The sequence below is a fragment of the Peromyscus maniculatus genome, chromosome 12 (genome assembly GCF_049852395.1).
Source record: "Peromyscus maniculatus bairdii isolate BWxNUB_F1_BW_parent chromosome 12, HU_Pman_BW_mat_3.1, whole genome shotgun sequence".
In the NCBI taxonomy this organism is placed as follows: Eukaryota; Metazoa; Chordata; class Mammalia; order Rodentia; family Cricetidae; genus Peromyscus; species Peromyscus maniculatus.
In genome coordinates this window covers 46,465,874-46,490,399 of record NC_134863.1, presented here as the reverse complement: position 1 = coordinate 46,490,399, position 24,526 = coordinate 46,465,874, and the positions used below count along the sequence as shown (strand labels likewise).

General features: G+C 40.5%; 2 protein-coding genes and 1 pseudogene across 11 annotated transcripts in view; 1 reads left to right on the top strand and 2 right to left on the bottom strand.

The window, feature by feature from the left end:
- Positions 1–11,765, bottom strand: part of Impg2 (interphotoreceptor matrix proteoglycan 2) — a 62,322-nt gene extending 50,557 nt beyond the window's left edge. The window contains exons 1-2 of the mRNA XM_042259427.2: positions 11,558–11,765; positions 2,176–2,342 (exon numbers count right to left, since the gene is read on the bottom strand). Coding sequence (XP_042115361.2) covers positions 2,176–2,342; positions 11,558–11,765 — 375 coding nt within the window. The remainder of the gene's footprint in view (positions 1–2,175; positions 2,343–11,557) is intronic.
- Positions 11,766–18,053: 6,288 nt separating this feature from the next.
- LOC102923292 (non-selective voltage-gated ion channel VDAC1 pseudogene) lies at positions 18,054–19,494 on the top strand (annotated as a pseudogene).
- A 1,912-nt stretch (positions 19,495–21,406) lies between these two features.
- Positions 21,407–24,526, bottom strand: part of Senp7 (SUMO specific peptidase 7) — a 107,403-nt gene continuing 104,283 nt past the window's right edge. For all 10 annotated transcript variants that reach the window (XM_076549007.1, XM_076548999.1, XM_076549003.1 and 7 more), the window contains one exon: positions 21,407–23,191. In XM_076549007.1, the coding sequence (XP_076405122.1) occupies positions 23,054–23,191 (138 nt within the window). In that variant the 3' untranslated portion in view covers positions 21,407–23,053. The remainder of the gene's footprint in view (positions 23,192–24,526) is intronic.

Sequence of the window (24,526 nt, the reverse complement as noted above, 5' to 3'; positions counted from 1 at the left end):
AGCAATTTATTTATTATCTTTATTTTCAAAATGGAGAACATCTTGTAAGGTTGCTGTTTATTAGATATAAAATATGGTAGGCACTGGATGATATAGTATCTATTTTCATAGTTGTTAAAATGGAGCAGTTTAAAATATGACAGAGAAAAGGCTAATGCGGTATCTTGACTTGAACTGTGACACACCTGATGAAGAGATGAGTTCACTTTAAACACATGCAAAATCTGCACATCTTCAAAATGTTTATAACCCTATAAAATGTCTTTGGTCTACCCATGTTTAGTAAACTATTCCTCTACCCAGTTTTCTCCCACTTAATGAGATCACTATTGTAGGACCAAATGTTAAAAGAAAATAGCACTATGTCTTCTTTACTAGAAGCTTAAAAATAGAAAGAGCGTGATAAAACATTTCATTTCTTTTAGATACACTATCTTATTTTATAAGAATCAAATAAAAATAATTTAGTGGCATTAATTTAATAATTACTTTTCAGACCTACTTAAACAAGTGGTTTTAGCTATTCGTGCAACAATTATTTTCAGTATATGATACTTGAACATGATATTCATAAACTTTAGAGACTGCAGGGAGTAGAAAAAAGACACGTAGCTATTACTTTTATACTTTTATTTCAGCAAACATCTATTATGTATTTTCGATATCATGATAGTGAAAAAATAGCAAATATGACTGGCAGGACAGTTCAACAGGTAAAAGCATGTGTCACGCAAGCCCGATGACCTGATGGCCTTGGAACCTATGATAGCTAAGCCTGGTTGTCAAGTTGGCTACGTCTAGAATTAATTAACACTCAAGCAGCCAGGCAAACCTGTGAGGGATTTTTCTTCATTAGAAAACTTTGGGTGTGAAGAACCACCCTAACTCAGGGCCACACCCTCTGGTGACAGTCCATGTAAGAGGACATTGAAGAAGGAAGCACTTGTTTTTTGCCTGTTTGCCCTCACTCTTGATGGCAAGTTCATCCACCCTTCTGCTGAAGCGTCCTTTCACTGGTTTTAGAAACTATTTCTTTGGGATTCTAACACAGAGACCAGCTGAGACATCCGGTGTTGTGGACTGAACAACTATGGGATTCCTGGACTTTCTAATGGGAGACAACCATTGTTGAACTAGCCAGACCACAGTCTGTAGGCCACTCTAATAAATCCTCTTTTACTATATAGATCCATTCTAGCAGTTCTGTTCCTCTAGAGAACCCTGACTAATACATAACTCATGCTTAAAAAGCCATATACCTTGGGCAGTTGATGGGGCAGTGGGACCAGGACTTATCCCTGGTGCATGAACTGGCTTTTTGGAGCCCATTCCCTATGGAGGGACATCTTGCTCAGCCTTGATGCAGGGGGAAAGTGCTTGGTCCTGCCTCAATTTAGTATGCCAGACTTTGTTGACTCCCCATGGAAGTCCTACTGTCTCTGAGGAGTAGATGGGGAGTGGGAGGGGAGGTGGGTCAGGGAGCGGGAAGAAGGGAAGGAGGGAGAACTGTGGTTGGTACATAAAATGAAAAAAAATTAAATAAAAATAAAAATCACATACAGTGGTATGCATCCATAACCCCACCATTCCTAAGGCAGGATGGGAGACAGAAACAGGAGAATCAGCTCGAAGCTCACATAGTTTGTGCAGAAGCAAAAATTAAAAGAGAGACTTTCCCTCAAAAGCAAGATGAAAGGAGAAAATTGACTTCCAAGAAGTTGAACCCTGACCTCCATATGTATGCCATGGCACACATGTGCACATATGTGTGCACATACATACACACACACAAATCTTGAATTGAAACCACATTTATACTTCACTAAATGTGCTAAATGGACTATATCCTCTAACTTAATTAGAATGACTAGGATCCATTCAGAACATATATATAAATGAATCTGGCAATAATATTTAACTCACACAGAGCCTTATCTTTAATTTTTTGCATAATATTATTTTGATACATTTGCATCTATAAACAAGGCTGAGGCTGTTTCTGGACTAGCAGTGTTTATTATGAAAGGCCTGAGCTAGGGATAGAAGACTAAGCTATACCCTAGGGCAGTTCACTCAATAACCTTCAATCAAGTCATTTTTCTTCCTTTAGCCTTTGGCCATGCTCAATTATGCCCACAACAATGTAACAATTCCTTCTCTCCTTGAAACACTTACCTTCATGATTAAGTTTCTATGTTCCATAGACTGACTAAAATGTGTGCCCATTTCAAATACACTTGTGATTCCATCCTCACATAAGTCCATCCAGTAACGATATTCCTCACGGCCAGGAAGTCGATCCCAAAACGTCCTGAAGCCTTCCCAGATGGCTTCCTGGCACACTGGAAAGTACAGAGAGATGTGTTTAGAAAAAGATAACATGCTCTGTAGTTCTCATGATGATCATGGAACAACTCACTCTCATTCCTCTGAGACACTTTTGGCCATACCATCCTTTCTGGAGGGTCATGAGAATGGCATTCAGTTAAAAATGTCCTGTTCAAACTTTTCAGTTCTGAAAAAAAGAACATTGTACTTCCCAACTATTCCTTTATAGGGGACATTAAGTAACCTCTTAATGAATTTGTTCCTTGTTGATTTTTTTAATCCCATGTTTGTATCCCATGAAGCTGGAACTTAGATTTAATGTATTGTGTTGAATCTGTTTTATTAATAGACACTGTAATTAAGATTCTGTTGTTGATGATGTTGTTATTCTTTTACTGAAGTCAATACTTCAAAAGACAATTTCTCAGCTTTTCAAAGGATAATGATGTTTTGGGACACAGCAGTAAAATGATTCCTAATGACTTAATGCTGTAACCATAGATCAGCCCTCATCAGAGGAGCTTCTTCTTGCAGGAGATAATAAAACAGAGACCCACAACTGGTCAACATGCAGAGAATAAGAGACATCACAGCACTCAGCCTTATGGGATGTCTACGCCATATTCCTCCCCTCGAGGTGTGCGGATCTATGCAGAAGAGGGGACAGAAAGATTGTGAAAGCCGGAAGAGGTAGATGACTTCAAGGAATCTGTTTTCCAGACACGACGGATGCACATATGAACTCACAGGCTGTAACAATATGCACAAGACTTGCACAAGCACAAGCCAGACAAACACCTGCATAGAGAGGGGAGATCGGAACTAAGTCGAATTTCTAGCTGCAGGGATATGAGGGAAGTCAGTTTTCTTCAATAGCGTGACATCTGCTATATCAACCACATTCCAGAACAGGACTCATGGCCAGGAGTAGCGAACTTGAGGGGTTTGGGGTTTGTTTTTTAAGAGAGAGAAAATATGAAATTGGGTAAGTTGGGAGGAGGGAGAGGATCTGGGAGGAGTTGAGGAGGAATAATAGGGTCAACGTACATTGTATGAAGTTCTCAAAGACTAAATAAAAGTTTCTTTGAGAGAGAGAAAGAAAGAGATTTTAAAAGAGCTGGGAGGATTGGGGGCAAAATGCAGAAATGCAAGTGAATGGGATCTACTCTTTTGAAAACTTATCAGGCATTTAAAAAGGAGCATTTGGAACTCCTCAAGACTTCTACGTTGAGGACACTCTGTAAACCAGGGAGAGAATGTTCACTCTGAGTTGTCACCCTCCAATGACTACAGCTCATACCTGAAAACAAGAGATAATAGTCATTCATGTTTATACAGAAAAAGTAAACCAATCTAGTTCAGGTGCACTCCTTGACATCTACACAAGCAAAGAAAAAAATGTATGATTGTGCAAGAACTTGCACAAAACTGTTTGAAATGGCTTTATTTATACTTGCCAAGCCTGGAGGTAATAAAGATGGCCTTCAGTAGATGAATGGAAAATGAACTCTGACAAATCCACACAATGGAATAGTATTCAATTATTATTTAAGAGCTTTCAAAGCATTAAAACTATGCATACTATAAATACAATATGCCAATTTATATGCATATTGCAAAATCAACAAAACCAAGCTGTATGATCCCAATAAAATTCTAGGAAAGACAAAAGTATGAGGATTGTAAAAAGATGGGTGTTTCTCAGAGTTTGGGAAGAAGGGAAATGAATAGGTAGAGTTGTTCTGAATATCACTGTAATAGTTGGTAAACATCATCATACATTCACCAAAGCCCAATGAATACACACCGCAGTGAACTCCAATGTGAACTATGAACTCGTTAATAATTCCCCAATGTTGGCATATCAACTGTAGCAAATGTACTGTATTAATATAAGATGTTAATGCTAGGGAGTTTAAGGAAGTTTTGCTAACTTTACAGACATCCTGCTCATCCTTTTTCTCTGATCCTATAACTCCTCTAAAAATAACTTCTATTGATTTTAGAAATGTATTTTAAACTATAAAGAAAAGTTATATTCAGGAGGCTGGAGACAGCTCAGCTGTTAAGAGCACTGGCTGCTCTTGCAGAAGATTATTCAGTTCCCAGCATGTACATGGTACCACAGCAACACTAACTACACTTCCAGGGGATCCAGTGCCTTGTAGAATATTATATCAAGGTGTTTACTTTTGTTTATGCTATGGAACACGTTTAATGATACAAAGATGTGTTTGATTAAATAAAATTCACCCGCGATCAGGAGGCTGAGCCAGCAACTAGCTGACAGGAAGTGGTAGGGAGGAGCCAGATGGAGAAGGCTTTTTAAGGAGGGGCGAGGAGAAGCATGAGGGCTTTTTGGAGGACATGAGCAAGGAGAGGAGGTGAGCTACTTGCTAGTCAGCCTCTCTGAAGAGCAGAATTCCACCTTTAGAAAAAGCAAAAGAGAAAAGAAAAACAACAACAGTGCCTTTTTCTAGTCTCTAAGTGCACTAGACACACATTGTCTATGTGTATACAGGCAAAAAAAAAACCGCTCATACATATATAAACATTTTCTAAAAAGATTACTTGCTGCTCTTAGAGGCCCTGAGTACTATTTCCAGCATCCATATCTGGCAGCTCACAACTTCCTGGAACTCCAGCTCTAGGATCAAACACCCTCTTCTGGCCACTGCATGCACCCACACATATGACATACATATACACATACACAATTTTTTAATTATGTGATATTTGTAAAACTTTGCTGTGTGAAAATAAAAACTAATTAAATGTGCCAGCCAACCATCCCAAAGCATCAAATCTGAAGGGGGCTATTAATATACTTGCTGCTTTTGCATCACTGTGAGCACTGTACCCTTCAGAGAGGAAAAATTGACATTGGGTCAATACTTCCGAGTTTCAGTACTTCATGGGTGGAGGGATGGTGGTATGAACATATACATCGCCACGGAAAGCATTATGCTCAATGCCTATGCAGCTTTATTCAACATAACTTAAAAATTAAAACAATCCAAGTATTCACTGATGTAAAGCAAAGGGGGGAAATGGCCATACAGTTAAGTCAAAGGGAAATTTATTCTCTTAATATTTTGTGCCTCAGAATCTATTAAAATGCAATACCTAGAGTTTTGTGCCTAGCATCAGAAACCATAGAACTATTCAAATCCACTCTCCAATTCAAAGGGTCCAAAGTCATTTTAAAGACAACTGTTGACAGTCTCTGGGAATGGTCCTAGGGCCACACAATGAATGAAGACACATTTGCTCAAGAAAATCCAACAACAGTTGATAAGGAAAGTGAGTCAGCTGCTGTGGACAACAAGAAAAGGACAGACAGGCATCTTAACAGGAAAGAAGTAAAACTTCTTTGCCTCATCTGCAGCTAAGAGCTGTGTACGGGAAGTCCTAAGGAAGCCACTTTAAGATGATCGAACTAATCAGTAATTACAACTAGGTTTCAGAATATAAGGCACACATACAAAATTGGTTATATGTCTGCCTATGTACTGAACATAGAGTAATTAAAATTACACATAAAACAACCCCATTCCCAAAAAAAAAGCATTACTGAAAGCAAAATACATAGGAATAAATCTAACAAAGGAAAGACACTAGCTTGGTCTCTGTGGCTGTCATAAACACCATGACCAAAAGCAATTTGGGGAGGAAAGGGTTTAATGTCCTTATCACAGCTCCTCACTGAGGGAAGTCAGGGCAGGAACCTACCCAGGAGCAGAGCCAGGAACTATGAAAGAATGATGCTTCCGGGCTTGTTTGCTTCCACGACATACTCAGTTTGCTTTCTTAAACAACCCGGGACCTGGATCCTCCCACGTGGATTATTAATCAAGAAAATGCCCCACGTACTTGCCTACAGGCTAATCTGATAGAGGCAATTCCTCAACTGTGGTTCCTTCTTCCCAGGTGACTCTAGTTTGTGTAAAGCTGATAAAAATTAACTAACACAAGAGGTATAAAAATTATATTTGAAAACCAAAATGAAATAACTGAATGAAAAATTTTTAAATGAAATAGCAAAAACTTCCCATTCATGGATTAGAATACTTAACACCGTTAAGACAATAATGTCTCCAAACCTACTACACATTTATTATAATCCTATCAGAATAACAGTTAATGTCCTTGTATATATTAACAAGCTGATTGTAAAATTCATTTTACTATGAGGAACTCAAGATTGCCAAAACAATGTATACAAGAAAAAAATCTGTAGGATTCATACTTCCTGGTTTCATGTGAAAATTTTCTCGTTATTTGAGTTTATCTCATAAAATATGTACAAGATCTAGACATTAAACAAAATATTAGCAATGCATTCCTCCCATTCAATCAGCAATGCTTTTGCTTTCTTAGGATCTTCAGAGGCCCTACAAGTCTCAGTGTTTACTAAGACCATTAAGAGATACTATTCTTACTAATATCACTCCCATTTCAACGGTAACAAAACAGAAGTTTACTGTGCTTAATGACCCATGACAGTAATCCCAGGACCTGGGGACACAAATTATAGAGAGTTACCGGCCTCTGCCTCCTAACTGCTGGGATTAGAGACAGTGCTACTTTGCCCAGCTGAGTTATTTGATTTCTTGTTTGAAGTTTTGAGGTTTTATATATTTTAGATCTTAATCCTATTAGATATGTAACTAGCAAAGATTGTCTTCCTTCTGTAGATTCTTTACTTGAATAAAAATTATCTTGGAATTCTACAGTGTCTTATTCTCTGCCCCTTGTCAGTTGTTAGTCTCTGGGTAATCAACATCTACTGCAAATAGAAGCTTGTCGGATGAAGGTTGAGATATGGTATCTCTTAGTATCATGGTAGGTCATTAGGAGTTGGTTTTATCACTGTGCCCATTGAGTAGCATAATAGTCGAAGATTCTCCCTGGGTGCCTATGATGTGTCTGGCCATAGGTTCTTGGCCTTATAATGGTGTCAGGTATGGGTTTCATCTTGTGGAGCAGGATTTAAAGTCCATTGGAAAGTGGTTGATTGCTCCCATGATGTTCAGGCCACTATTGCACCAGTGAATAGTGAACATGTCTTGACAGGCCAGTCATTATTGTAGCTTGCAGGGTTTACAGCCAGGTAAGATTTCTCACAACCCTCCAGGGACCACTGCCAAGGATTGCAATAGAATTCAGGGCTCAGCAGAACCAGGGGACTCCAGGTTGTGCAGCACCAGAGTGCCTTTACTAGCATTCTGTGCAGCTTTTATTCCAGGAAACTTGAAGTTCAAAGCAGGCACAGAGAAACAGTGAACAACACACGGACTAGTTCTCCTCACTATCACCAGACATGCTCAGATACAGGTCTCATGGCTGAGTGGGGGCTGCTTGCCTGAGGCCCTTGAGCATGCTAAACTGCTGAGGAGCGGGGACATTTTGCCTGTGGCATTCCTTGGGCAGGCAGAGGCATTCCTCCAAGGGGAGTAAACAAAGTTCTATGGGAACAGAATTCACACAGCAGGGTAGTGTGGGAAAGGCTGTCATATGGTGGCTACTAAGATCAATGGTTCCTTGTTTCTTCTGAAAGTGTGCATAGCACCGTCCAGCACTATGAAAACTGACCAGGAAGGGATGAAGCTTCTAGGTCAGTACCAGCTTGGTTTTTGCCATGTTCTATGACTCAGTCGTGGGTGTCTTCATAATAAGTTCTGGAGGGTAACCAAGAGCAGTGGCAATGCCCGCAGTGATGGCTTAGCCTAAAGGGACCATCATGGAAGGGGTCGAGAGCCAGAGGGTAAAATGACTACAAGGAGACGTTATCTTGTAGGCAGAGCAGGGAAGCTGCCCATAGGGACTCAGAGTGGTTATGGCAGCCTGCATGAAAGCTGTGCAGACCCAAATCAGATCAAAGCCCAGCATGGATGTCTGTGCACCTCGTGTGTGCCTAGTGCCCAGAGAGACCAGGAGAGGGCACCAGATCTCCTGGGAATAGAGTTACAGTTGGTTGTGAGCCACCATGTAGTACTGGAAATCAAAATCTGGTCCTTTGAAAGAGCAGTCTGTACTCTTAAACACTGGGCCATATCCCCAACCCTTCTTCAGTTTTCAAAAGCATATGAGGTAAAGTATTATTTTCTACCATGATCATAATAACAAATATTCTATTGGCTGTGTCAACCATTTATTTTTCTGACATCCCTGTTCCTTCTAATTTGTTTTTGTTTTTGTTGTTGTTGTTGTTGTTGTTTTTCGAGACAGGATTTCTCTGTGTAGTTTTGGTGCCTGTCCTGGATCTCACTCTGTAGACCAGTCTGGCCTCGAACTCACAGAGATCCGCCTGGCTCTGCCTCCCGAGTGCTGGAATAAAGGCATGCGCCGCCGCCGCCGCCGCCGCCGCCGCCACCACTTGGCCTATTTCTTTTATTTTTTGAGAGTGCAATATAATTACATCATTTCCTCCTTCTTTCAAGTTCATGGCCTTTTTTTTTTCATTAATTGTTGTTATACACAGACAGACAGACAGATATGTGTATTGTATATTCCTAAATACATAAGTACAATTGTTTAGTATGTATAATGTTACTTGTATGTATATTTTCAGGGTTCCTATTCAATAACCCGACTCATAACACCTGCATTTTTTAATTAATTATTTGAAGGATGCTTTATTTTTCCTTTTGTTGGCTTCTTTTTGAGCAGTATCTATTGACTTTATAAAATAAGAGCAAAACAATCATGAAATAGAAACAGATTCTTTAACGGTTGGCCCTTTCTCTTTACTGTGGAATGGACAGCCAATACAATTGGATATTCTGATCCATTTAAAGCTAAAACTCAGGCAAGGTAAATCATCTTGAAACATTACCTATTGAGAACTGCTCGAAAACGGCCATGGGAGTATACAGCAGGTGACAACTAGTGTTCAAAAGGTCAACCTATCAGAACCAAGGGTTCTGGTGGAGGAAACCATTACACAGGCATTTTGGAGTTACTGCCTTTTGAATGTATTGGCTGTTTCTTGTTGTAAACTTCTTATGCAATTACACTATGATATCTCCCCATTACCATGCATCTTCATGTAATATGTGTATGTAATCTCATGGTTACTTCTCTATCTTATGGGCACATATATCTGTGGATGATCAGGAAGATGGATTTTCATTTAGCTGTATAATTTTGATATACAGAAAATACACTAGGATATGCTTCATAGCCAGATCCATTGTCCCATGAGACTGTAGACACTTAAAGCCTGCTTTGTTCCTTCTGCTCAGACTAACACAGAAAGTAATAATCTCTCCTCAGTCTAAGGCAAACTGCACACATTACACTCATTTTTACCTCAGAGCAAGTTCAAACTAGACTGAAGGCCTTTGTAAATAGATCATAAGTTTAAAAAACTTTACAGTTATGCACAAAGTCAGAGTCGCAGGTGTCTCACCAAGGTTACTAACACAAAACACCCCCTAAGGAAAGCCTGCCAATTCTTCACTTGCCAAGTCTGCTGATAAAGAGCTATGTCTCAGAGTTTGTCGCACTGGGCACTGCACCCCCTCCCTCTGGTCCTGAGCCCTTGGGACCTTGTGTTGTCATGGTAATGACTCTGCTCCTTATCGTCTATTCTAGGAATGTGCTATGACCTGGAGGGTTTTGAAACTTTCCTCAGGATTGTTAGGAATGTATGGATAGTCAGGCAAGAGAGGAGCTAAAAGGGAGGGCTGAGAAGAAGCTGTAGATTTAGAGAAGCGGTAGAAGAAGAGAACAGCAGAGAGATCAGAGGCAGAGTTGAAGCTTCTTTGGAACAATAAAGTGATGGACTGAAAGAGTTCAGTGTGTGTGTAGATTTATTGATATACCCTCAGATAAGTAAATTCAGTTGATATTCCTAAGATTAGAATTCCTGCCGCTTATAAGCGCCTTCCCCGGACTCTGGGAAAAAGTTTTTCAGGCACCCGGAAAGCTTTCCATAATTACCCACTGTCATTCTCCGGTTCTTCACGTCCTCAGTCACTTTGCAATTTCACCTAGGGTCCTACATAAAACTTCTAGGTCTACAACCCCCTTTTAAAAAATGAAAGAAGAGCCAGGTCAGGGGTGGTGGGACACACCCTTACTCTCAGCACTCGGGAGACAGAGGCAGGTGGATCTCCGAGTTCAAGGCCAGCCTGGTCTACAAAGTGAGTTCCAGGACAGCCAGAGCTACACAGAGAAACCCTGTCTTGAGAAAAAAAAAAAAAAAAAAAAGTAAAATAAAAGCCTATTCCTGAGTAACATTTGATAGCCCTCAAATACAATCAAGACTAATATATTCATAAGGGAACTGCTAATACACTGTACCACGTTATATTAACATAAAGTATTACAAATATGAAATGTTTTACCTGATATTAAATTTTTATTTTTAAAAACTTTAGTGTAGAAGAGAATGGCAAGGAACAGAAAAATCAAGATAATGAAGTAGCAGCTGAGAAAGACAACCACACAACCTAGTGCCAGGGAAAATGGTCAGTGCTCAATAAACATGTGTTGAACAAATGAATGAATGCTTAATAGGACAGTCCTGATTTTACAGTCATTTCACCATCAATATCTACATTTAGCTTGCTAACATTGCATTCATTAAATGGCACTTTTTATTGGCTGTTGAACACATAAAAAGCAAACTTTGAAAATCCTTCCGATGTCTAAGGTATATGGACAATGTTCAATTAAGCAATGTTAGTAAAGGTAAGAAACACAGTGCGAATTCACACAGCAGAAGATATGAATCCAAGGATCATGTTGCCTAATCAAAAGTAAGATAAAAGGTGAGACCACTGAGAGAGGGGGCATCATTTTTAACATAAAAATTTTTGTGTCCTAATCAAACAATCTGCATGAATCTATGGTGTGTCCAAAGTACACAATCAAGAAACCCTTTATGTTTCCACCTATAAAATAAGTAGGAAAGCATGGGCGTCTTTGTTTCTAAATGTGTTATGGGTATAGACAGGCAAATTACCATAATGAAAAATTAAAAAATTATATTTAATATATCCTGTAACACAGTAGTGTTTTTAAATATGCCAAAAAATCCCATTTTCTTTTACAATAATGTACACTTTTCTCTCAATTTATATTAATATGATTAAGTCCTTTTCTCACTAATATTCAGTTCATTTCTATCTAAATGATCTCATTTTTACTATAGAAGTGCACAATAAATGTGATGGTTTGAGTTTCATAAAGGAGGCCAAGGATTTGGATGTTCACTTACCTCGGGCTTTATAATACTTCACATGGTTGGCCACAGCCTCTGTAACACTTTCATTGGGGCAAACTTTGACTCCATTTGGGAACAGAATAGATCTCCGCCTTCTAAGCAGCCACCTCCTCTCAGCCTCTGCGGGGTCCAAAAGCTGTCTCTTTCTGGTAGGCAGGGAAGGGTCTGTGGACTTCTCATGCAGGACAGAGACTGCATGCATGGGTTCCTGTGTCTCTTCTGCAGAAAAGATGGTCTGTTACTGCAGAGAACAGACTGGGAGCATAACCCGGGCTTCCAGGGAAGGAGGCGCAGTACAAAAGGCAGCAAATAGACACAAGCTGATGTTTGTGCCATACTTAAAACTTTAAGACAATGCTCAAAACACATGTATGCATATCGAAGGAAAGTAGTCCAGCTTTTTCCCGCTTTGTTAGCAATTCTTTAATTCAAGATTGTAAATAAATAAATAAATAAATAAATAAATAAATAAATACCAAATTTCAATACAAGAGTGTAAGGTTTGACCCAGGAATTATTAATGAGGAAGGGAGATATTCTAAAGCAAGCTCAATAAAGCAACAGCAAAGATTAATAGTCCTATTGTCTAACAGCAACCACGTCAAATATTACTGTTTTAAGACTATATTAAAGGCCCCCAGAAATCTGAAAACAAGTATCAGTTTTTTAATTACCTGAGAATGATACGAGGTTTCCTCCTGTCAGGAAAAATATCAAAATACCCAGAGAAATCTTCCCTAAAAGAAGAAACATAATCATTTGGGCCAAAACCAAAGAAATGAGATGACAAAATCTTTAAGTGAGCATCCAGAGTTTTGAAATTTCCATTAACAAACTTTTACAAAAAAAGGCCTTGTAGTCAAAAGTTTATGTCTGGGAGTGCACAGCCACTCCAAAACCATTGTCAATTGGTGTAAATAAAAAAAAAGAAAAGAAAAGAAAGAGAGAAAAAGATAGAAGTTGTCCTTTCAGAGTAGCTCTGGCTTCTTTTCTGACTTAACAGGGACACTATGGAAGCCGGGAGGTAAGCTAATTAGGACAGATGGGCAGAGAGAATTCTAATCTAGCTACCTAAGCTCCTTATTACGCCCCGCCTCCCTTTGCAAGCTGCGCATTTACAAACAGTGTGCTTCACAGGTATCTCCCCTCCGAACGCCCTGACTCCATCAGTCAAATGTGGTAGATTCACAGTTCTCTGTGTTTTCCCAGGACTCGGACCTCTAAGCCCGGAGTGCTCGTTTCCCTGTGGAGAAGAAAATCCTTGTTACCCACTTATTTTACCTTCTCCCTTGTGCACGGTGGAGGAATAATAAAGGGAGCCCACAGAGGAGCTGTCAAGAGAATTAAACTAACAAATCAACTCATTCCACCCACACAAGGTGGCTGAAAATACTGCCTGACAAATATTGAGCGTACAATATAAATGCTGTTAAGAATAACTGTTGCCACGTTTTCTATCACATGTGAAGTTCATGCCATCTGAGATGGTAGTGACATTCCAGTGAGAGAGTTCACCATGACAGAAAAAGGCAGAAATACACACACACACACACACACACACACACACACACACACACACACACACACATTAGAAGCAGTATGGAAAAGCCACAATAAACAAGAGAGTAGGGAGAAATTATCTACCAAGAATTCTAAGGGGCTGTTTTGATGGGGTTCTGTGGACAGTCAGAGGTTTCAATGTCCTAGTGCCCTAGACTACAATTGTAGTCAAGTTTGTTACAGCTGACTCCTTCTGATGGAACAGTTTTTCTTAGTGACTTCCCATCCTGCCCTGGGGTAATAACAGCATGTTCTTGCAATAAAATAGTTCAACATAGCCTAAAATGGCATTCCCAGGGCAAACGCCTATATGAAGCACTTTTAGTCTACAAATGGTGTCCGACACCAAATAGAATCAGAAAAAAAAAAAATCTGTACTAGTGAAGTTTTTCACCAACTAAGCAAGTAGAAAGCAACAAAGTCAACCAAACATCCCTGTGGGAATTGGAATTACTATTTTAAAAAGCTATAAATTTGCTGGGCGGTGGTGGCGCACGCCTTTAATCCCAGCACTCGGGAGGCAGAGGCAGGCAGATCTCTGCGAGTTCGAGGCCAGCCTGGGCTACCAAGTGAGTTCCAGGAAAGGCGCAAAGCTACACAGAGAAACCCTGTCTCTAAAAAAAAAGGCTATAAATTTGTTTTACATACAAATACTGGTGAAATTTTTTGATAAAAAAAAAATTACTTAAGGTCTAAAGCACATGTCCCTGAGATTCCTTAACTAACTGTGTCATTATCCATGTTTTCATGGCATGGGAAGAGCTTAGCATCTATCTGACGGCCTCAGATAAACATTTCCAGCCCTTCTAAAAAGCTGTGTGTGCATAGTAATAGCTGTAAAATACTAGCAATGTTGTAAGAAACTTGAAAATTTGAGTCAGAGGGGAAAAAATGAAAAAATTTCTAAGTCTTAAATATTTGTTAACAATTGCAAACACAGGAAAACTCTTAATTAGCAAATACTGGTGGAAATTATTGTTTTTGTTGGCCTACTCCAAAGAATGAAAAGCTCCCAAGAACCAAGGTGGCCTGGAAACACTGCTGTACTCGGACTGAGAAAACCTTTTCAAATGCAAAAATGTTTCCAGTATCTGATGCCCTGTAGCCCACAGGTAAAAGCATACGTATGTGGAATAAAAAATGACCAAACTTTTATACAGATTTCTATGAAGGAACAGAAGGATGAGTTATTCTGTATGATTATTCTTTGAGCACAAGGGTTACAAAGGGCGTTTTAGAAGGAGGAGTAGCAATGTGCAGTGTTACTTGGAAATAAATATTCACGAAAATCCTAGCATGCGTGGGGAAGGATCCCTGAGATCCCACCCTTGGTGAAAGAGCTACTATAGCAGTTAATGGCTGGGTGCTGTGGGAGAGCCACTCTCCTTTGGGGACATAACTACGAGAAGATTGTCAGTGCCCCAGGGGATGGTCCCCATATCCACGCTGACATGGGAAGCACTAATTAGACCAGAGAGCTGTCAATAAAGAACATAAAAAGAGGTCATGAAGTCGAGTGAGATGGTAGGGGGTACTGGGAGTGTTAGAGGGAGATAATGGTGTATAGATATGATTAAAATGCTTAAGTTTTTAAAGAATAAATTAAAAGTATTATTTGAAAAAGTATTTGCTTTCAAAAGAGGAAAGTTCAGTGTGTGTGTGTGTGTGTGTGTGTGTGTGTGTGTGTGTGTGTGTGTGTGTATCTAGCAAAACACTGGCTAACAGACTTAGGTACCACTTGTCCTAAAGTGCTTGGGACTTGAAGTGCTGCAGTTACAAATTACATCAAACGCCGAGTTAAAGTGAACATATTAGAATGATTACTAACCTACTTAGAAACAAAACCAACTCCAGGCATTCACACTCACAAAACAATAGTTGATTACCTGCTTCCACATACACCTTGTTGAAAAATACCTCACACTGCTGTGACCACGGTAAATTTTAAGTAGGGTACACCTTCCTCTGAGGTCTTCTTGACACTTTTACTTCTCCAGTCCCCCCAAAAGAATGCAGTGTTACAGATGAGATCATTTGAGTAAATGTAGGCCACAATGGCAGGAGGCCTCATCTACAAAGAGCCCTGTCGTCTGTCACGTGATGGGCAAAGTTTACACGATCCACAGACACAGGCTCAGTTAAGAGAGCAGAAGTAGAGCATGAGTGAGTGATTCTGTACTGCGAAGGAGAGAGAATGGAAGGACGAACAAGCAGGCTGGACTAGGATGAAGACAGCTTTATGACAAGTTGAGACATTTCACTTCCTGATCCCTCCCCCAAAAACAATAATAGAAGATGATTTTTAAGAAGTTTAAGACAGCCGGGCGGTGGTGACGCATGCCTTTAATCCCAGCACTCGGGAGGCAGAGTCAGACAGATCTCTGAGTTCGAGGCCAGCCTGGTCTACAAAGCGAGATTCAGGACAGGCACCAAAAACTACACTGAGAAACCGTCTCAAAAAAACAAAAGAAAAAAAAAAGATGCTTAAAATGTCCTCAGTCACTACCCTATTGAATAGGACTTACAAAACAAACAAAAGCTGCTTCCCCACCCCACCCCACCCCCACCCCCAATCTCAAAAGTTTTAAGTTAAAATTTGTATCTTCTCTACAAATAAGCGCTGGCCATTAGCAGGCTTTTCACTGTCTATTGCCTCTCACTAATACCCTGTGCTAATAACATTATACCCTTTAGGCTGAGCTTCAGCACACTCTCAAATTATTACCAAATTATTACACTTGTTCATCTGTCCAGAAACGAGCATTTGCTTTCAAAAATGGAAGAGCCCATTTCTTAATTTATGATTAGTATGCGTGTGTTATATTTGCACATGTACATAAAGTGTATGTGGGTGCACAGGGCACAGCTCACCTGCGGAGGTTGGAGAACAACTTATAAAATCAGTTCTCTCTTTCTGCTTTCACGTGGGTTCCAGGAACCAAACTCAGGTCACTATTTGTCCTGGTTAGTTTTTATTGTCAAGTTCATATATAATCGAGTCACCTGGAGAGAGGGGGTCTCATTGGAGGAATTGTCCAGACCAGACTGACCTGAGACCATGACTGTGGGAACTGTCTAGATTGCTGATTGGTGGGGGAGAGCTTGGCCCACTGTCGTATGCAGTACTGCCACCGGGGAGGTGGGCCTAGGCAGTAATAAGATAGATGAGTCTGGGTTACCTCACTCAGGATGACTTTTTCTAGATCCATCCATTTGCTTGCAAACCTCATGATGTCATTGTTTTTCTCTGCTGAGTAGTATTCCATTGTGTATATGTGCCACAATTTATTTATCCATTCTTCAGTTGAAGGGCATCTAGGTTGTTTCCAGGTTCTGGCTATTACAAACAATGCTGATATGAACATAGCTGAGCAAGTGCTCTTGTGGTATGATTGAGCATTTCTTGGGTATATGCCCAAGAGTGGGATGGCTGGATCTTGGGGGAGATTGATTCCCAATTTTCTAAGAAAGCACCATATTGATTTCCAAAGTGGTTGTACAAGCTTGCATTCCCACCAGCAGTGGAGGAGAGTTCCCCTAGCTCCACATCCTCTCCAGCATAAGGTGTCTCCAGTGTTTTTGATCTTAGCCATTCTAACAGGCATAAGGTGGTATCTCAGAGTTGTTTTGATTTGCATTTCCCTGATGATTAGGGATGTTAAGCAATTCCTTAAATGTCTTTCAGCCATTTGAGTTTCCTCTGTTGAGAATTCTCTGTTTAGTTCTATAGCCCATTTCTTAATTGGACTGTTGGTCGTTTTGATGTTTAATTTCTTGAGTTCCTTATATATTCTGGATATCAGAACTATGAACCAAAGGCTGAGGGGCCCCCAACTGGATCAAGCCCTCTGAATAAGTGAGACAGTTGATTGGCTTGATCTGTTTGGGAGGCATCCAGGCAGTGGTACCGGGTCCTGTACTCAGTGCATGAGTTGGCTGTTTGACACCTGGAGCTTATGCAGGGACGCTTGGCTCAGTCTAGGAGGAGGGGACTGGACCTGCCTGGACTGAGTCTACCAGGTTGATCTCAGTCCTCGGGGGAGGCTTTGCCCTGGAGGAGGTGGGAATGGGGGTGGGCTGGGGGGAAGGGGAGGGGGCAGGAGGGGGGAGAACAAGGGAATCCGTGGCTGATATGTAGAACTGAATGGTATTGTAAAATAAAATAAAAGGAAAACAAAAAACAAAAAAAAGATAGATGAAAAGGAGGTCCATGCCCCAGTGGGTGGTCCCCAAACCCATGCTCATACAGAAGCACTAATTAGACCAGAAAAAACTTAATAAACAACAAAAAGGGCATGAAGTTGAGTAACAAAGTGGAAGGTATTGTGGGATATTATTTTAACTATGTAAAGGTATTACATTTATGCTAAGGAATATTATTTTTACTATGTAAAAGTGTGTTACACTTGTTTATGCTGCATTTAATTATGAAGAGATGTGTTGCATTTGTTTCACCTTGCCTGCCTAAGGCACCTGATTGGTCTAATAAAAATGCTGAACAGTCAATAGCTACGCAGGAGAAGAATGGGCGGGGGCGGTGGACAGAGAATAAGTAGGAAGAGAAATCTAGGCTAGAAAAATAAGGAAGAAAGAGAGGAACAGACCGGGGCCAGAAGCCAGGCAGCTGCCAGCCAGCCATGGGGCCAGCAGGAAAGTAAGATACACAGAAGGAAAGGAAGGTTCAAAAGCCCCACAGCAAAACGTAAATGAAAAGAAACAGGATAATTTCAGTTACAAAAGCTAATGAAACAAGCATAAGAAAAGGTCAAGCATTCATAACTAATATTAAGTCTTTGTGGCATGATTTGGGAGTTGGTTAGTGGCCTAAAAGAAAGCCTGCTACAGGCATTAGAAGGGGATAATACCCGCTCCCTGCTCTCCCAGCCTGCTCGTTGCAGCCCCCGCCGTAGCCGCTGCTGCTCCCGCCGTCACCGCCTCCGAGAAGATGGCTGTGCCTCCCACATAGGCTGATCTTGGCAAGTCTGCCAGGGATGTCTTCACCAAGGGCTACAGCTTTGGCTTAATAAAACTTGATTTGAAAACGAAGTCTGAGAATGGATTGGAATTTACCAGCTCAGGCTCCGCCAACACAGAGACCACCAAAGTGAACGGCAGCCTGGAAACCAAGTACAGATGGACTGAGTACGGGCTGATGTTGACAGAGAAGTGGAACACAGACAACACCCTGGGTACCGAGATCACCGTGGAAGACCAGCTCGCGCGAGGACTGAAGCTGACCTTTGATTCATCCTTCTCGCCTAACACTGGGGGGAAAATTCTAAAATCAAGACAGGGTACAAGAGAGAACATATCAACCTGGGCTGTGATGTGGACTTTGACATCGCCGGGCCCTCGATCCGTGGCGCTCTGGTGCTTGGCTATGAGGGTTGGCTGGCTGGCTACCAGATGAATTTTGAGACCGCGAAGTCCCGAGTGACCCAGAGCAACTTTGCCGTTGGCTACAAGACAGACGAATTCCAGCTTCATACTAATGTGAATGATGGGACAGAGTTTGGTGGCTCCATTTATCAGAAGGTGAACAAGAAGTTGGAGACCGCTGTTAATCTCGCCTGGACAGCAGGAAACAGTAACACTCGCTTAGGAATAGCAGCCAAGTATCAGGTCGACCCTGATGCCTGCTTTTCGGCCAAAGTGAACAACTCTAGCCTGATCGGCTTAGGGTACACTCAGACCCTAAAGCCAGGTATCAAACTGACCCTGTCGGCTCTGCTGGATGGCAAGAACGTCAAAGCGGGTGGCCACAAGCTTGGTCTAGGACTGGAATTTCAAGCATAAATGAATATTGTACAATCGTTTATTTTAAACTATTTTGCAGTATAGCTACCTTCAGAATTTAGTGTACCTTTTAATGTTGTATGTTGGGGATGCGAGAATTGATAAATACCACGTTAGATCTCCAGGCTAAGGATGACTTGGCTTTAAGGCGTTTACCATTTCAGAGGTACACCAAAAACCCCATTCCTGAAAGGGTCCTTTTAGCTGTAGACGTGGGTTGGGGAGGAGCCCCTCTAAAGATGTCAGGCCCCAGGTGGAAGCTGGGGATGTACGGGTCCTTTGTCAATCTGTAGAGTCCACAGATGACATTGTGACTTCCTGAGCATTGGTGTCCTGATCCTAGCTGCTGAGAAGCATGCACACACCTGTGTGAAAGGGACTGTTTTAGACAGATCTCCGTGCCCTCTTCCCATCCTAGCCCATCAGTTACCTGTTTTACACCAAAAGTACCCTTCTGGTTAGCTATTTCTTTTGTGCCATTTTAGGGTGGAGAGGGTGGGCATGATAGAGCCAGTCATTCAGGACTTAATTCTTCCTTGTGGTGTGGTTTTCTCTTTCTTTCTTCCTCTTTCTCTCTCCCCCCCACCTCTCTCTCTCTCTCCCTCCCTCCCTTCCTCCCTCCCTCCCTCCCTCCCTCCCTCCCTCCCTCCCTCCCTCCCTCTCTCTCTCTCTCTTTTTTTTTTTTTTGCCATTGCACCAGAGTCTGAAACAGCTTCCAGGATCTCCAGCTTTAAGCTGTGCAGGTGATTGCAGTCACACCATGACAACACTAGGGATCTAAAGTGACCTCTGTTAGAGCCTCACCACTCTATTTTTTTAGCAGTTTAATGGGTACATTATAGAGTCTTCCATTTTGTGTGGAATTAGCTCCTCCCCTTCAAATGCTGTAATTAACATCACTTAAAATAAAACTTGAATAAAATATTGAAACCTCAAAAAAAAAGGGGGGGATAATAGTGACTAGATATAAAATCAAAATGTATAAAACTTTTAATTAATAAATAAAGTATTTGCAGTGGGCAGTGGTGGTGCACACCTTTAATCCCAGCACTCAGAAAGCAGAGCCAGGCAGATCTCTGTGAGTTCGAGGCCAGTCTGGGCTACAGAGTGAGTTCCAGGAAAGGCTCCAAAGCTACACAGTGAAACCCTATCTTGAAAAACCAAAAAAAAGTTTGCTTTCAAAAAGGTAAGTTTGGTTTTGTGTGTGTGTGTCTAGCAAACTGCTGGCAGAGAGATCGACCCAGCAGACAGTGTTCTTCCACGGTTTCTGCTTCAAGTCCCTGCCCTGGTTTCTTTCCCTCAAGGACTATGATCTGGAAGTATGAAATAAACTCCTTCCCCCCCAAGTTGCTTTGGTTATAGTGTTTACCAGAACAACAGAAAGCAAACTAGAATACTAGGCTTACACAGCCAATGCCTTTACCACTGAACCCAATAACCCTGGCGTTCACTTTCTTGTGTGTACTGCTGGGTAGTAGACAATGGGAGCTGCATATCACAGGAAATATCTGGGAGCAGAAGAGTTGTATGTTTTGAATCTTAGAATATTTGCAAATGCATGACTTGAGGGAAGGGACCAAGTCTATGTGTGATACTCACTTATGTTTCGTATACACTCATCATACATATCCTGAGGTAATTGTACACAACACTTTTAGTGTTTTGACTGTCACCCATCACAGGTCAAGTATGGAATTTTCTACTTGTCATATTATGCTCCTGCTCAGAACACTTCAGATTTAGGAGCATTTTGGATTATGGATTTGGGGAACACTTCTTATTTAATTAAGTTGCTTAACTTGAAGTAAAAGTATTTTCCTTTAAACAAAAAGACAATCAAATTCATTGTATATTTGCTAAAATATGAAGAAAAATTAAACATCCAATTACAGGGTATATGCAGGAGGACACAATACAGTTAAAAATATAATTCTAGCATAATAAACCTAAATATTTATGTTTCCTGTATACTCCCCATACAGATCCTGAGGTCATTTTATACAATACTGAGAGAGTTTTGACTGTCACCCATCACAGGGGTGATTTCACTGTCACCCATCACAGGGGTGATTTCACTGTCACCCATCACAGGAGGTGATTTCACTGTCACCCATCACAGAGGTGATTTCACTGTCACCCATCACAGGAGGTGATTTCACTGTCACCCATCACAGGAGGTGATTTCACTGTCACCCATCACAGGGGTGATTTCACCGTCACCCATCACAGGGGTGATTTCACCGTCACCCATCACAGGGGTGATTTCACCGTCACCCATCACAGGGGGTGATTTCACCGTCACCCATCACAGGGGGTGATTTCACCGTCACCCATCACAGGGGGTGATTTCACCGTCACCCATCACAGGGGGTGATTTCACCGTCACCCATCACAGGGGGTGATTTCACCGTCACCCATCACAGGGGGTGATTTCAATGTCACCCATTTCTAGCAGTGCTTCATATTTAAGAAAAAATTATACCTCAATTTAATGAATTGAAAACATGTTTAATATAAAATGTTGACATCCTCAAATCATTATTTCTACATGAATTTAGGAAAACAAATTTTAAACAGTCTCCAAAACATGATGAAGGACAGTGGTATCTTTGAAAAACACACAAACAAAAAAGTTCAGTAATTACAAGGTATCTCATATACTGGCTTTCCAAAATTTGATGTACAAAACAATTAACAGCCACTTTAAAAAAAAGTTTCTCCCCAACACACACCAATTGGGAATGAAAGATGCAATTAATAACCACTGCCATGTGAAATCTCCGAAATCCATGTATCTTGAACTGTGCAAAGAGACAAGGTCAACAGAAACTGGGGACACTAAGGCTGACTGACAATCCCATGTCACTTCCTAGTTTACCTTACTTTGCCTTTGTTTCAAATGCTGTACACACAGTCCTAACTAAATCCAAGAGATGTTTAACATAATATTCTAAAACCCATTATCTGAGAAAACAGTAAGATCATATTTCTCTCAAAATATTTCTGATAGCCTAGGATTCTAAACTGTTTAATAGATAATACCACCATCATCACATAAATTCAGTAGAACTGTTACCTGAATATTTAATAAAATATTAGGTGCTATATGTGTGAGATCCCTGGGGGAATCATACATCTTTAAAAACTATAACTTAAAAATATAAAAGAAATGAGAAATCTGGCTTTGCAGATGAATAGTGGGTAACCAAGGTATAAAATTACATATTTGGTTCTAAATAATAAATAGAAGTTTAAAGGTACTCTGTCTGTTAAAATTAGGAGGACACCAATTTTATCTTTTATAGAAACTGTATACACACAATCTGGGGTAATGTAGGAATGAGTATTTATATAGCTATACCTCAAATAAACAAAGCTTAGCTACATCATTTTTTAGAACTTATTTGGTACTTAAAACTTGTTCCACGCTTTATCTGAACAAATGAGCTCATGTCTCAGACCTCTGTTTATGACACTGAGAGAGAGAGGAGGAGGAGGAGGAGGAGGAGGAGGAGGAGGAGGAGGAGGAGGAGGAGGAGGAGGAGGAGGAGGGGATCCGAGCAGAGTAATTGCATTTAGCAACTGAGAATAATAAGCTGCACTTTGAAAGGGTACATTTTTATCTAACGGTATTCTTTTTTCACACTATACAGAAGGGATGCCGTGAATGGCATTTTCTGAAGCCTTGATACTAAGTTCCTTTTTTAAAAAAATACACAGTATTCATACTGCATGCTTGAGCTGCAAAGAAGAGAGTTACAATATGATGACTTGTCAACAAACTTGACAAGGGCTGGGCTGGCACCGGGGAGCACCTAACTCCCATCAACACCCAGTCATGTGGAAGTACTGATCACATAGTTTTATTACTTACGAAAACATTCCCACATTACATATGCTATTGCATAATCCAAGCATATTTCATCATAAAAATATATTTATGAAATTTTAATTTCTGTAAGTGCTTCTATGACACCTTCAGCTGTGAGAGCCCAACGACTCAAACAAGACACCATATACATTTCAACAATTTATGGACTACGGCAAGTTCCTTCCTTCTCGGTAAGCTGACAGAAATGCTGGTAAGCGGCTTTCCAGTAAGCTTAGAGAGCATGCGCTGTGCCTGCAGATTAACTAGCTACTGCTGCCTTTCTGTTGCTGTAAATGAAGTTTCAAGATGAGCTCGCGAATGTCTTCCCTCTTGGTCTTTATCACATGGCGAGGAAACCATTTCTCCAAGTGGATTGGGAGTTCAAAGTTAACAATGGGGTCCTAGAAAGAGGAAAGAAAGAATGCCATTAGTGTGACATCATGATTTCAGTTTTTCCAAATCTCACTTTTATAGGAAATGGAAAAATGATACCTTTCAAAAAATCAACAGCTTGTTGCATACCATACCACAGCACTCACATAAAGCACACAATTAGTTTTGAGTTTTTCAACTGGGTAAACATGGCCGCAATCCATTTTAGAACATTTTCATTAAATTGCTCACTTTTGAACATTAAATTAACTAGTCTACTCTGTTACACTGAATGTCTGAGTGGTTACAACGTGTAAAGAATGATTCAGCAGAACTTGGAAATCAGATTATTTTGAAAACGTACTAATTTTGTTAAACTATTATGGAGAAATCCCTGGATAAAGATTTCCAGAGTTGTAAACATGGAAAATCCCACTAAAAGTTGTCTTTTAGGGTAAGAAACAGCTTCCAGAACAATTATGTTTCCACAGTGTTAATTTGTTTGTTTGTTTGTTTGTTTGTTTTTCGAGACAGGGTTTCTCTGTGTAGTTTTTGGAGCCTGTCTTGGAACTCCCTCTGTAGACCAGGCTGGCCTCAAACTCACAGACATCTGCCTGCCTCTGCCTCCTAAGTGCTGGGATTAAAGGTGTGCACCACCACCACCTGGCTCCACAGTGTTAATTTAATGGCAAAGTTGAGTTGCAACTACAAAGTTATTTCTCCTTGCTTATAACTTTCTTTTAGTTGCTAAGGAAGGCTACCCTTACCTGGTTTTATAAATTTGAAGAAGCTGTTAGAAGGCTAGTGTAAGGACTTATATCTTGGAGAAGGGTGAGAGGATGGGCTGACTGGAATCTCAGGATGATTCATTGTCAGTGACCCCATGGACCAATGCCTACATGGGGATTTACTGCCTGGTTTTTTTTGTTTTTTTTTTTTACTAAAATTTGTATTGTTTTCTTTAAGGAAACCCACTGACTCCTCAAGCCTGTTTTAAACCTGGTCAATGCTACATTAGTACACAAATCTACAAGACATAGGTTTAGAATTTTTAGCTTCTCCCAGGAATTTTACATGGTGATTCTATATTTAACATATTTCTATTGACTGAGGCTACCTACAATTGGAATTATGTAACAAAGTAAGAATACATCACTTAAAAAGGTCCACTGGATATTCTAAAACTTAAATCAAAACCTACTAGGAAACAATACTAGAGGACCAGAACAGTTACCTATAATGAAATTCCAATGTGGACTACAAGGTGGGGACTAAGTACAATGTAACAATTATGTAATAATTTCTATAATGTGCAACATCTCTTACTATGCAGTATCATTCCTCCCAATAGTAAAGACACAGGA